At 42.4% G+C, this 14,803-nt stretch overlaps 1 protein-coding gene across 8 annotated transcripts in view; it reads left to right on the forward strand.

Annotated features, from left to right (window-relative positions):
* The window catches only part of LOC147025784 (potassium voltage-gated channel subfamily KQT member 4-like), an 86,136-nt gene that overhangs the window by 43,059 nt on the left and 28,274 nt on the right, over positions 1-14,803 (forward strand). For all 8 annotated transcript variants that reach the window (XM_085880577.1, XM_085880573.1, XM_085880578.1 and 5 more), the window contains exons 5-7: positions 8,528-8,703; positions 10,891-11,016; positions 11,119-11,229. In XM_085880577.1, coding sequence (XP_085736703.1) covers positions 8,528-8,703; positions 10,891-11,016; positions 11,119-11,229 — 413 coding nt within the window. The remainder of the gene's footprint in view (positions 1-8,527; positions 8,704-10,890; positions 11,017-11,118; positions 11,230-14,803) is intronic.

The following is a 14,803-nucleotide window of genomic DNA, read 5'->3' on the forward strand; positions in this document are numbered from 1 at the left end:
CCTTGAGATTTACACCAAAAATGAATTACTTTACAAGATTCATTGGAGAAATGAATGTAAATTATGAGGGTGACAACACACCTTTCCTTACAATGGAAGAAACTGAACGTATTGGAGAAATGTTCAAAGGATTGTTATTATATGTTATTCACGATTGTCATTTTCAGGGAAATATCAACACAAGATATTGTATAAACTAGTACGTGCGTGCCCGTACGTGCAAAAAAAAAAAAAAAAAAATTTCAAACCACGTGCCAGAAACAACAACCACACAGGCCGTTCCTTTGCTCTAGCGTGGCCATACGTGCAAACCACCCCCCCCCCCCCCAAAAAACTTTCAAACAACCACACAGGCCGTTCCTTCGCTCTCGTAAACGACGACTGGGTTGGGGCATTGTGTTTATCTAGAAATGTGCATAAGAAATCGATAAATTATTAGAATACAGTGTCATCACTATCCGGAAGTCCGTACGTTGTAACCCGTAATGGGGAACGCGGCTGAGGATCTCTTCCCCAACGGCCACACCTACGCAGCAACGTGTCCTGTGATTGGTAACTAAATGGCGCATCGGCCACGCCTACGCAGCAACATGTTCTGTCATTGGTTGGTAAATAAATGGCCATAACTTGGGAAGCACTTGTCCGATTAATATCAAACCTTGAAAAGGCACATACTCAGGTCCCCAGCAATATACCTGTCAAGTTTCAATTATATCGGACCAGTGGTTGTCGAGAAACAGCGGTCACACACACACACACACACACACACACACACACACACACACACACACACACACACACACACACACACACACACATTGCTGGAATTATAGATAGATAAAATAATGGAGTATCTTGAAATTAAACCTGAACTTCGGATAAAACAGTTTCCAAAAAGCCAATAAAAAATAAATAACCTGTTTTCCAAATATATAAAAATGATTTTTTTTACCCATTTGGGAAAATACGATAAAATTTAACAACCATAAAAATCTTCCAAATTCATTAAGATGTCTCATAATTGGTTCAACCGGATGTGGAAAAACCTGCTTATATTTAAAGATGCTCCTTACTTCCAACTTTTTAGATTATGATCATTTAATAATTTTCACAAAGTCGAGTTTTCAACCTGAGTATCAACTACTCTCACAACGTTTTAATGCTGGTCTTCAAAAAGAAGATATAATCGGTTTATTTAAACATCAAAACAAACTAAATGATTGCAACATTGAAGATATAATACAACTATTTTGTGATACACAGAGATATAAAAAGAAATCAAAACCGATAACTTGTATTCTTAGTGATAATACGGATGATATACCTTCTCCCCAATATTTGGATAAATCAAAAAAGAACCTCGTTATCTTTGATTGTGTTAATGAGAGAAACCAAACGGTAATAGGTAGCTACTACACAAGAGGGAGACATTCTTCTTGTAATTTTATTTATCTCAGTCAATCGTACTTCCAACTCACTCGTGTTGAACACGAACAAATAAGAAGCAATGCTAATACTAATATTTAATGCAAGTTAAATTCAATAGATATAAACAATTTTTGGAGAGACAATTGTTCTACATTATGTAGTAAAAAGGAATTTGGGGATTATATGAAGCACACGACTGAAAAATATAAATATATTGTTGTGAAACAAGATGAGATATTAAAAGATGTATTTTTTATTTAATAAACAATTATATATATATATATATATATATATATATATATATATATATATATATATATATATATATATATGACAACTATTATTATAAATCTTGTGGGTAATTCTGCTTCTGTAAAAAAAAAAAACTTTCATAAATCAAGGTTCTTGTACAGTACAAATGAAAATATTGTAAATTTGCTTGAAAAGCACCATGTAGTTTGTATTGTATCAACAACAACCAGAGAAAATAAGACCTGGAGAAGTAGAAGGTGAAGATTATTACTATATTTCAGAAGAGGAACCTATGCGATTGAGGAATGAAGATCAAATATTTGAGGAGGTTTCTTTCGGTACAACAAAATATTCACATTGCAAGAGTGAGTTAAAGAAACTAAAATCTGCTGATCTTGGGATATTAGAAAATAATCCAGAAGGAATGAGACATATTGTTAAACATCTGAGTGGTTAATGGGCTTAAGATTTTATCATTCGGTTTTGATGTTGATGAAGAAACTCAACGCAAACGTATGAAAAGCAGAGATACAAGTATTACTGAAGAAGAAATTACAACTCGTATTAATGTTAATATAGAATTTGATGAAATATTTAAAGAAAAGGATTTATTTGAACACATCTACTTTAATGATGAAGAAAAGGAAAATTTCCCTGTTGACCTTTATAATTCATTAAATGATATTTTCCAATAAATAAATGGATGCAAAAGAAAGAGCAAGAAGATTTAAGGAACATCAAGAGTTGGTTTCAAAAGTTGTAAACCAACAGGAAGACATAAAGAAGAAACGCAGACAGAAACTAACGGGTGAAGAAGCATTTGAAAGAAAACAAGAGAAAATTTTTAAACCACTTTTAAAAACTTCCCAAGAAAAAATTATAGATGCTTCAACAGTTCCCACAATAGAATATACTCCTAAAAAACTTCAAATGTTAAAAGATTTCAGTCAAATGAGGAAGAATTAGAGCATATAGGAGAATTCGAATATGATGATGAAGGATTATTTCAACAACTGGAAGAGATTAATCAACCCCCTGATTATATTGTGAAGGCTCTTCAAAACAATGAATATTCAGTGGATTAAAAAACCAAAGCAGGACTCATTCCAACAGAACAACCAGCAATATTTCATCTTGTTCAAGAAAAGGGATTGATATTGAATGATGAATTAAGGTTCTTGAATTCTGCTCAAGCCCCTGTGAAACTAACTCCAAGATTAATGTTTCTTCTAACAAAAGATGGAAAACAAGGTTCAACTGTGAGAGATGAATCAAAGTATTTTGATAAACCATTGGATATGAAAAATAAGGATGATAGAGTATATATTGATCTGCTGGACTCTCTTAATTGTCGGGTTAGTCTTTCTGGTAAAAGTAGGAAGAATGAGAAGGAGAAACACATTATTCAGGCTTTAAGTATCCTTGGTTCAGGTGTTAGTTTTCTTCCAAATGACCCATCACAATTAGTTAATAGACTGTTATTGCTGTCAGGTAGTAAGAAGGCTGGAAATAACAATTGTTTCAATGAAGCATCAGCCATTTTAGACCAGTTGATGAACATGAAAATAATTAATAAATGTCAATACAAAGAAATTTTATCTCATATTAAATAAGATGAGAAGCACAATCCTTAGTTTTAATTTCACAACAAGCGACCACACATCTTCATTCCCATACCGACTACAACTTGACGCAACAAAAGAATATGAGGCGTCTTTATTGTCCATGGAAACTTATAATACCTTATTTAATATCACTGAGAAAAATGACAAGTTTAGTTATAATCCGGGAAGTGGATACAAAACGATAACAGTCTCACCCGGACCATATGAGATTTCTCAAATATCTTCCGAAATTGCTCGTCTTATGAAAGAACAGGGTGATGAACCGAAAATATTGTTATAGATATTCAAAAACATATTTCAAAATCAACGATTAAACTTAAAAATAACTACAAGGTTGATTTCACAATTGCTAATTAATGTAGAGAGTTATTGGGTTTCTCCTCAAAAAAGATTGAAAGTAATGGGACGTTTTACAGTGATAATGTCATTCAAAGATCCTCAGGCATAAATTCGGTATTAATTCACTGTGATTTGATTGATGGTGCTTATAATGAAGGAATAAGAACAAATACAACAAGCCGGTAGGCGACATGGCTGCTCGCTCTCGATGGAAAGCTGGCCGACGCGACGACCCGATATTCATGTACATGCTATCAATCAATTTAGCACAATAAATATGATTATCACAGCCCTCTTAGTTTGCGCCCAGAAACCCGCCTTGTGAAATTTCAGGCATGTTTCCAAAGAGACTCTAACAAATGGCAGCCCTGGTAATTCCATTTATCGATTCGCTAAAGATTTTATTTTTTATATGATGCTGTAAGACATTCTCCTTGGGCACAAAAAAACCAGGTCCCTCGTAGGTCCAGTTTCGGAGGTATTGATTTTTTTGTACAGTCCACAATAAGTGTACGATGTACGATAAAGTATTTTAGCTGTTGCGAAGCAACGGAGGTGTGCATAGCAACCATTCATTTTCGTGTACATTCTCGCCACATTGTACACATTTCACCCAAGTTTCATCAAAATCAGACTCTTTCTCTTAGAGATATTCGCAATTAACTGTTTCTGAAATGTTCGACATGAACTCGCCCAAAACCTATCTCCTCCTGCAAATATTTTTTGTTCGGGCTGCAAATTGACATGAAGGGAGCTAGATAGATTGCGCACAGAACTCTAAGCTTCCATTTTTTCGAATTTTTTTTTGACCACTTTAAAGGGCCGTTGCTATGCCGTTGCTTGGGCCGGGGGTTCCATGTTCGAAAGCACACGATTCCCAGAAATATTGGTCCTATGGACTCCTACCTACCAAATTTCATTGGAATTGGTTGAGTGGTTTAGCCCCTAGGCTTGACCAAAGTTTCGCGGACAGACAGACAGATGGAAATGTCCAGAATAAGGGTGCTCTAGGAGCAGCCAATATTTTCATTCAGCGCATACTCAGCATCTCATAACCATGCCTTTCAGTTCCAGTCGATGCATTGAAATCCGCCAAGACTAGAAGTGTATCTCGTCTGGGGCACTGATCAACCACAGACTCGAGCGTGGCAAAGAATGCATCCTTCTCTGTGAGATCACTCGCCTCAGTTGGAGCATAAACAGAGACCAGGGAAATGACACCTAAGGAGTGACGAATCCTTAATCTCATAATACGCTCGTTGACCGGTGTTACCTCAATTATCATTGGAGTCAGCTTATTGGACACAGCTACAGCAACTCCTTGGGTATGGTAACCATCAGAGCGACCAGACCAATAGTAGGTGTAACCACCCACCATTATCTCGCCACAATCCGGTCTCCGAACCTCAGAGAGAGCTGCAATACCGATGTCCAAACGCTTGAGCTCAGATGATAACAGAGACAGGTGATCATCCTCTCTTAGGGATAGGACATTCCAGGCACCCACCCAAAGGGACCGTCTCAGGTTAACCCAAGGAGACAGCCGTCTGGTGGATGACACTTCAGCACCACTCCGACACACTCTCCCGCAATCTGACCCAGGAATGTTACCCCGTGGTTACCCTCCTATCATCAAAGATTGGGGGTCCCGAAGGCTTTGCCCCAATCCCGTCATCAGGTGAGCTGCCCTGCGAAGGGAAGCTGCACAGGAGGTACTCCCATGGAGTGGGTTTTCAGCTTTTTTTGTGTTTTGCGGAATGAAGGGTTTTACGGTGTCCTGAGTGCAAATTCTGCCACCAACCTCCTAATAAGAAGTAATCCAACTGCAGGAGGACGTCCGCAGACACATTTGGGCACTAGATATGGATGGCCATTGGCTCACAATGAGCTCCTCTGCCCTTTGGCAGGTTTTGTTTTTAATCCTGCTGGGTGTCCATATCCAAACACCCTCCTCACCAAAAAACCTGGTGGGGGAGACGGTTTAGTCGCCGACAACCCGACCATGGAACAGGTTAGTACAGGTTTACATGATACCTGTAGCAAGTCACAGATCTAATCTGGCCTGACACCTGTCCTGGTATCACCAAAGCATGCAGAAAAACCCAAGTCCACAGGTAAAGCTGTATCACAGATGATGAAGAAGGGAACTCCAAGCTGTACAGGACAGTTTGCGACTTGGAGGACAGTGGAGGTTGGAGGGACAAATAAGCACCGAGGGTATGCAACAGTCCACCAGCCGAGTGAATGGCGCGTAAATCACCTGAAAGGACAAGGAGCAGCTCTGAAATTGTCGCTGAGATAACAGCAGTGCAATGTCCGACAGGTAGATTCCACGAGTGGAGGGAATTCAGAGAAGAATACCTTGCCGGGGTATGATGCAAGAAGTGAAGCTGCAACCCCACAGACCAACACACAGTAGGTTGAAGTTGATCCGTCATGGTCAGAGAAGAGGCGAGTCACTGAATCTGCCCAGGTTTGCATACAGAAGACCTCCCGATTCCTCCTTCACTGGTTATGTCCATTTTAAATTGTACGCACCGCTTGAAACAGTGTGGGGCAGCTCAACATAACATGTCCATGCTTTTCTCTCCTCGTCATCCTACTATCCTCCTTCCAAACTGCCGATGCCTTTTTATTCCTCATTTTGTTGTTGTTGTTGTTGTGACAAGAAGAAATTTACTTTGCTACAACCTTCACCAAGGCACAATTGAATGTTATCCTGGTCTGTAACACTTGTTGTTTTTGTGCTCCTTCCATTTACAATTTTTTTTTTTTCCTCTTGCTTTGAGAAGTATTACTGTATATAATTTTGTGTGCTCCTTCTGTGTCCATCACGCTTTATTCTAAATGGTTCCTGCTGTCATACCATTGCAGCTACTTACTACATTAAAGCTCCAAGTCCTGAATCTGAATCTTCTTCGTCTTCTTCTGTTATGTCATGCTATGTTGATCATTCCTTTTGCAATGGAACTTTTTTTATTTTTTTTAATTTTACTTCGACAACAGCAGTAGGACAGGAGAGGTTGGAGGGACAGACGGATATTCTAAAGGACAGACCCTTTAGAATAAAATTGATGGGCATACACACACATAAATCCAGGCATGCACTTCTCCTTTTCTTCTCATTAGAGGAGACGCTCTCTAACCATTACACTCATGAGTTTCATATAACGTAAAGAAAGTCTGACTAATAACTAAGTCTGAGTCTGGGAGGTCAGTGGTTCAAACCCTGAGCGAGTCATAACCAAAGACTTCATTTAAAAAATGGTCGTGCGGCTTCCTTCCTTGATGCTTTACATTGAAAAGGATGAAGCATGGACAAATAACACTGGAAAGACAATGGCAAACCACCCAGTTTTACGTTTTCCCAAGAAACTGTTTAGATAATACCGATGCTCCGTAAAAAGTATGGTACAGGTTTAAGAACAGAATGTTTGCAATTGGTAGCTCAGGGGTTGAAAGGGTGAAAGAGTGCTTGGATTGGCTTTCTCCCTCTAATTTTCATTGCTTTTGATCATCTGTGCGACAGTTGATTGGAGTTGAGTGTACATATTGCCAGAACAAAAACGTTATCACAATGCCTCGACCCAAACAAAACTTCAAAGCAAATAAAGTATTCATTCATGGAGGAATTTTAAAATCTGGTTAATATGTAAACTCTTTCAATTCCCTTCATTAGAGGGCATCAACATCCAGTACCGTGTGACCTTCACAAATATGTTGGGATTTCTGATGCCCCTCTCCCCAACCCCACTACTTGTCCCATACGTGCCTGTTGCCTTCGCTCACTTCGCCAGGATTTCTCTCCTCCTATCTTTCCGAAATCCTCAATCCTTTGTCACATGTATTTAATTTGTAGATGGTCTATCTTGCATCTCACCAGAAATGCCAGTTTAATTTATTGGTACTTCCTGTGTTAGATCTTTCCACATCTGGCTGAACGTTACAAACTGGTGCTTATTCGATCTCATGAGATATCTGTTGATTTGTTTTTTTTTTTTCCCTCCGCCACTGAAGGTGGACAGAAGTCATGTCTTCTCCGCCTTTTGTTTGTTTGTTTGTGAGCAGGTTCTTTCCAAAAGTTATGGACATATTCGGACGAAACTCAGGGGACAGGTTGGGTGTGTGACAAAGACTAATTCATTCGATTTTGATGAAGATCCGGATCCGATAAATCTTTTAGTGGATCTTCACAATTGAGAGATGCAGCCAAACAACATATATGGCATGATATTTCAAAAAGTTGTGGACGGATTACAACAACATTTTGTGGACGAGTTTGGTAGGTAACGAGAACAAGCTGATTCAATTTTGGTTAAGATCCGGATGCAGATCCGGCCTATCATTACAATACAAAGCATAAACTCTGCCGAGCGGAGGTATGCGCTCCGTCGAGTGCCGTTCTAGTTTGTTGTTGCAATGATACGTTATTTAATACACTTGTACAGCAAACGTGCTGACACACACAAACACAATGGCTCTTTGCCATGTGGCTTGATAATATCTAACCTATCAATCTATTTATTATATATGCAAATATGGAGAAGACCTCTCACCGCCCCCCCCCCTTACCCTCCTCACCCCCCTTACCCTCCTCCCTTCCACTTACTCCAACCTCAACTCCTCTTTTTTTTCTTCTATCTACCCCTCCTTTTTTTTTCCTACATTTAGATTTTCTATATCTCCCACACCTCCTTCCACTCCTGTGCATATCTGTTAAATAGATGGCCCCCAAACTCTTTTGTCATGACTGGAGATAAAGTTTTTAAATGTTGAAGCAACCATGATCTGTCGAACAGATGTACCATTTTTGTGGTCACCATCATATGCTGATAAAGTTAAAGCCAATGAACTCCTTATGATGACTCTTCAATCATTTGCAGACATCATTGTGCTGGTCGCTTCGATGGCTGTGCTTGCAGCTGGCTCTCAAGGAAACATGTTTGCGGCATCTGCACTACGGTCGCTTCGCTTCCTCCAGATCTTGCGGATGGTGCGAATGGATCGGCGGGGTGGCACTTGGAAGCTGCTTGGCTCTGTGGTCTGTGCACACAGTAAGGTGCGTTTCCAATTGCGAGCAAGGCCGTATGTAAAATGTCTCTTCGTTCGGCATAACGAAGTGAAGAAATCCCAAAAGCAAAGAATCATTCCCTGCTGGGCAGATGCAGGAAGAGATTATAGTTGAATTATCCGACTCGATTGTCTGCTTTGTCAGTAATGTGGGGGGAGGGACCAAAATTGAGAAATAGGGTAAGATATTTCGGCGATGTAAAGGGAAGAAACAGAGGGTGGTCAAAAATTAAGTTCTGCCATCATTTCTCAAATGTAACTGGAAGGGCACTTGGTAGAGCGCATACCTCTGCCACGTAATATCTGATCCACAAGAACATATCGGGCCCATTACATTTTTGAAATAACATGCTATATTGTTGTGGGGCCGGGACATCAGCCGCGGGCACGACCGCTGGATGGAGCCGCAAGTCTGCTCGACCGATCGTCCTGAATTCAGATCGTCGCCCCGGATAAGTCCAGAGTCGACGGGTCCTCTATCGGACCGAAATTCGCCAATGGATAGACCACGTGGGTTAGGGTCGATTGCCAATTTCAATTTACCTAAATACCCACGTGGTCCAACTACCGGGGAATTTCACCCTCGACGGAACTCGTACGAAAACGAGCCGCTTAGCGTGCTCGTTCCGTGTGCGATTCCGAGCGGTTTAATCGCCAATAACCGTCGGTCCAAATGTCCCCTTATGGCCGTAACAGCTTTAACTAATTTTCAATCACGCGTCATGTCGAACCAATGAAAGAAACACAAAATGAGCTGATACCTTGAACAAATAGGGGTATTTATTTACAATAGACAGGGAGGGGAACAAAAACAGCAGAACTAAACCGACTATTGAGAATGCAATTATATTCCGCATAAAGCACTTAACAGTTTACTACTTATTAGACGGACGCCACGAACACGTACGCACACACCCAAAGAATCATCGGACCAAATGGTCTTTATTGAGACCTGTCTTGGACTTGCCCGCCTCGTGCGGTCTTCAAGGACTAGGTCCTTGGGGCGGAACTGGACCCCCAGCACAATCCTGACGATCCAAGCAAGCAAAGTCGGCAGGGTGAAGGCTGGCGGGAGAAGACCCTCCGTGCGCAGACACTTCTCAGAACTCGTGCATGACCAGAACAACAGGAGAACCAGCGGAGAACGACAGGAGAACGCCAACGAACGTGCAGACCGCGCCTATATTTATACCCCCCCCCCCCGCTTCGGAAGGGGGGGGTCCCTCCTCGCAACCCTCTCTCTCTCACTGGCTGGTTTTGGTGCGCAAAGTCACTCTTCGTCTCTCACTGGCCAAAATGTGCGGCAAGCCCCTTGATTGGCCCGGGGTGTGGTGACGTTACGCGGAGCCCTTTCCTCCTGTTGCGGGCCCGGATTGGCTGAGTGGCGGTCACCCCACCCGCTGCACGCCGATTGGTCGAGGGCCGCTGCGCGGCTCCTCCCCGAACTCCGCCGTCTTCCAAAGGACCGCCCCTCACACAGTCGGGGAAGTTGAGCAACATGTTTCTGCAGGGGCTCCGCCCACCCCTGACGTCGGCCAGAGCGAGGTGAAGGAAGCGAAGTGAAGGTGAGGGTGATGCGGAGTCGTCGGCGTTGTTGTCGGTGGTGTAGAAATACACGAAAAGAAAACCTGACTATTAAAATAACTCCACAGCACAAGAACATTTAATTACCCATGAGACGAGGGTCGGGACCCCAACTGGCAACACGTACTTACCGACATAACTGATCTAAAGGTCCTGTATGTTGTTTCGCTCATGGCTTCCAGATTCGCAACAATATATCGTTATTAGCCCAATCGCTCAATGGTGAAGAATCACATAAAAAATTAAATAATCCTCGTATCCAGATCCAGATTCGGATCTTCACCAAAATCGAATCAATTCGTCCTTGCGACACACCCAACTTGTCCACCAAGTTTCGTCCGAATCCGTCTACAACTTTTTGAGATATCCTGTACACAAACAAACAGAAAGGGGTGAAAACATAACCTCCTTCACCTTCGGTGGCGGAGGTAATAAATAAATTGCCCCATAGTGATTTATTTTGGTGTAGGATCGGCACCCAGCGTTTCCTTCATTTTCCTGAAGATACCTGAGCAACTGGCACTTTGATAATGATATAAGCAACCTTGACGCATTCGAAGTAACTTTGGATAGCATGTCCGTGTCCCTGCAGGAGCTGTTGACTGCTTGGTACATTGGCTTCCTTGTCCTCGTGTTTTCCTCATTCCTCGTCTACCTGGCAGAGAAGGAGAAGAACGCAGAGTTCAACACGTTTGCCGATGCTTTGTGGTGGGGCACGGTAAGGAACACCAAACTTCAACAACATGACCACGTTCACAGTTTCATTCGGTCTCGAGGGGATTGCAAATGCAGAGGGCGAAAGGTGTATTTTTGCTTCCAGATCACACTGACCACCATTGGATATGGGGATAAGAAGCCAGAAACGTGGTGTGGGCGGTTGCTTACTGCATGCTTCTCACTTATCGGAATATCGTTCTTCGCTCTACCTGCGGTAAGCTATCAATAAAACTGTCAACAACATATCAAGATTTTTGAAAGATCTCAGGTCTTGAATGCCATACCTGGGCTTTGCTGCACTCTGAACACTGATTACCCCTCTTGTAGGTGGTCTTCAGGTCTTCGATGTCACTTTCTCATTGGTATCACTTGCGTACTCAACTCTGAGCTCTTGGTTGAATTGCTCCGGCGGAATTGCTTCCGGCTAAAACGGCAGTCTCGTGTCACGGAAGCACGAGTGAGCGATGCATGATGAAGTAGCCATCTTTTAGATGGCTTCTCGGCCAACTGTCATTTCCGCAGCATGAACACTATTTGTATCCCATGGTAATTCCTCAAGTTATTGCATCGCTTCAATACTTCATCTCATTACCACCCTTTGTGTTCAATAACCGGAGTAGTAATGATGTGGTTAGCCTCCAACTAAAGGTGAAAATTGGATGAGAGTAGATGATCTGTCCAATAAGGCTGTGTATAACCTGAAGAGGGCAGCGATTGTGTCTAATACCTTGTTAACACAGTAAACTACTCCATTCCAAGGTGCGTTACCGTTCTGAGGCATTACAAGCCGTGGGCATAACCCACCTTCCGTCGTACCTTGACACCTCTTCAACGATGAGGTTTGCTTGATTGAACATCAAACAACAAGAATACAATATCTACAAGTTAGAAAAAAACATGTCGTGATGGAATCCCCCCCCCCCCCAAAAAAACAACCAAACGAGGTAGGAATGACACCACGGCACGACGCAACACCACAATTCTATTGCGGATTGCCTTAACGACATCTTTTGACATTTTCCCATCTCGATTCCACAATCATTGGCTGAGGGCGTAGCTATGCTGCTGATGCCGTGACCCCTGGAGGTTGGGGCACAAATTTGGAATTTGGTTAAGATGGCGGAGACAGCTCACCCACTCTTCGCTAAGGACACCGTGGGATCTTTAATGTCTATCAACTCATGATTTGGAGACTGGACACCCGGTTTAATGTCCATCCGAGGGACGGCACACTCAGCTTGCCTGCGAGACACCGGGATGGCAGTTTTTAGCTGGGCCGAGATTCAAACCCAGGCTAGAGGTGAGTGTGTGTACCTCTGGGTCATCCTGCCAGCCCAGTCACAATTGTATGAAGATATCCATGTGGGAGGGAGTTGTACAATTGTAGTGTGGGTTGGTGTAATTGTGTGTTTTATTTGTTGTGGAATTGAAAGGGGAAAATGTCAAAATATGTCATCATGATAATCTGTAATAGGACAGCTTGTAATATGCTGTTACATCACCATTGCATTGTCTGAAACAAATGCAGGGACAAGCCTGAACCAGTATGCGAAGTTGACTCCAACATCCCCGATCATTGAAATATACCAAGGAGTGAGATTGTAGCTCTATAATGTTACTGTCAGGGTCTCTGTTAGCAACTGTGGTGTAGTGTCCATGAGTACAGCCATCATCACATGCATCCAAGGCAGTTCCCAGCTCTTGCATGGGTTTCTGCCTGTTTGAGGTCAACGACGGCATCCTCTTCTGCTTCAGTGACTGCTTTTCATTCACCACAACAGCTCCATTTCACAGGCTATTTCCATTTTGTCTTGCTACTTTCTATTCCTAACTTACTAATTTGATTAGCAACTACACCCCTGCCATTTTAATCAATGGGAATGGCAGAGGCTCTCTCTACAGGCCGATAGGCTGAGACTTAATGGTAAGGTTCAGAGGAAGCAGTGTGACCTCCTTCCCCAAAAGCATCTGACCCTTTAATGTCGAGCCCATTGCCGCCTCGTGTGGTCTTCAGCAAAGCACCAGCATGATCTTTGGCCAGTTGCAAGGCTTTGTTGATCAATCTTTTAGCTGCTATTCTACAGACAGTTTTGATCATGACCTGAGGCATTGTCTTTGCTGCAGTCTTGTACTGTCTCTTAAAAGCTTCCATGAGCTGAACCCCTGCCCCATTATCATCCAACAGATAGCACTGTATTTCCTTCACGTATGCAGTTACTTTGCAACAGGCTTTGGCTCCGCCAATACACACCTGCCTTTCCCGAGAGCTCTTATTTCCTCCCTGTGTTCTCCGAAGGACTTTTTCGTTGTCATCACTGTCATCGTCATAAGGTCGTCTTGTTGAATCTTCTGATCATTCCTTCCTATTTTGATTTGATTTGATTTTAGTTTTGATTTGACCACTTGATTTTAGCTCTTGCGACTGTCGTCCTCGCATACTTGGCCGAGTCTTTCAAAAAGCACCTTCAGGTGAAGCAGGTCAAATTTGTCACATTACAGAAAATTGAAGGTGTTGATTCACTGTTATCCAAAACTAATCGACATTGAGGATGCGACATCATGCGTGATTGCTTGTCGAATTGTAAGTATTAAATAAATAAATAATAAATACGGTATGTCCGCTTCTTATTGAAGGCCGATCGGTCGTTGATTGCGTCCCGTCTCCCTGATCCTTCATGCGCGTTTCCCAGTTTGGGTTTCCAGGTGGGTGGCAAATTGCCGTGCTCTGCGCACATTCTCAGGGTTGCCGTGTTTTCAGGAGAGACTCACCGACTGCAGGAAAATTTTCCAAACGGTGTGCACGATTCGAACTGGGACCTCGGCCCAAAAATACTCGAGTGCGTTGCGAACAATTAATGAACATCTGCTGCCAGTCTTTCCCATGGGACGTTTGATGTGGAACTTTGTATTTTGAGGCCGGACGAGAGTAAGATCGAGGATAAGATCGAGCCAAAACGATTTATGTCTAAAATAACCTGTACTCACCTTTTCGGTCTGCGCTCGCCTCTGAATAGCTTGCCTTGCAAATGTTGGAAGTTTATATTAAATAATAACATGACAATCAGTATGTCTTACCCAAAAGGACAGGTTGGAATCCACATCATCATTATCTATGTGGTGTTCCACCGATTAGTCATTCCGCAGGTTGGTTTTCCTTGGATTCTGAATCGTCCAGATCTTGGGAGTACAAGAGGCCTCCCTGCTGAAGTATATTGCCTGGTTTCAGGAGCACGCTGTCTTCTCTAATTGTCTGGTGTTGATGTCTGTGATTTGAGTTTTGGAACATACTCCTCTGTTCTTAATCGGCATTCATAAAATTCTTCCAATCCCCAGAATCTATTTGATTTCAAGATGTTTTCTACATCTCAACAGTTCTATCTTGAGGTGGTCGTACAGCATTTGTCTATTTTCTCTATTTCTTCCACATTCCTGCCTTTGGTAGATGCATTATGTATTTTTTAGCTCACTTGGACTTCAGTCTGGTGAGCTGATGCGATCGAGCAGTGTCCGTACGTCAATCAGTCGGTGAGTCTGTAAACACTTCAATCATCGCTTGGACCAAACACACGGTTTTGATGAAACTTGGCCACAAGCTTCACATCTGATGCCAAACGAAGGTGTATTGACCACATCAAAATCTGCGCTCATTAAGGGATCTACGGTGGGGGGTTCGATCCCCTCCCCCTCCAACATAGGTATTTACTCTCTTCTCCAAAACTACAGACATGATTTTGATGAAACCTGGCCACGACATTCATCACCCATGATGTACCAAAGCTTGTTCACGG

The sequence above is a fragment of the Eptatretus burgeri genome, chromosome 5, assembly GCF_056783735.1.
Source record: "Eptatretus burgeri isolate ZD-2024b chromosome 5, Ebu_testis_v1, whole genome shotgun sequence".
NCBI lineage: Eukaryota > Metazoa > Chordata > Myxini > Myxiniformes > Myxinidae > Eptatretus > Eptatretus burgeri.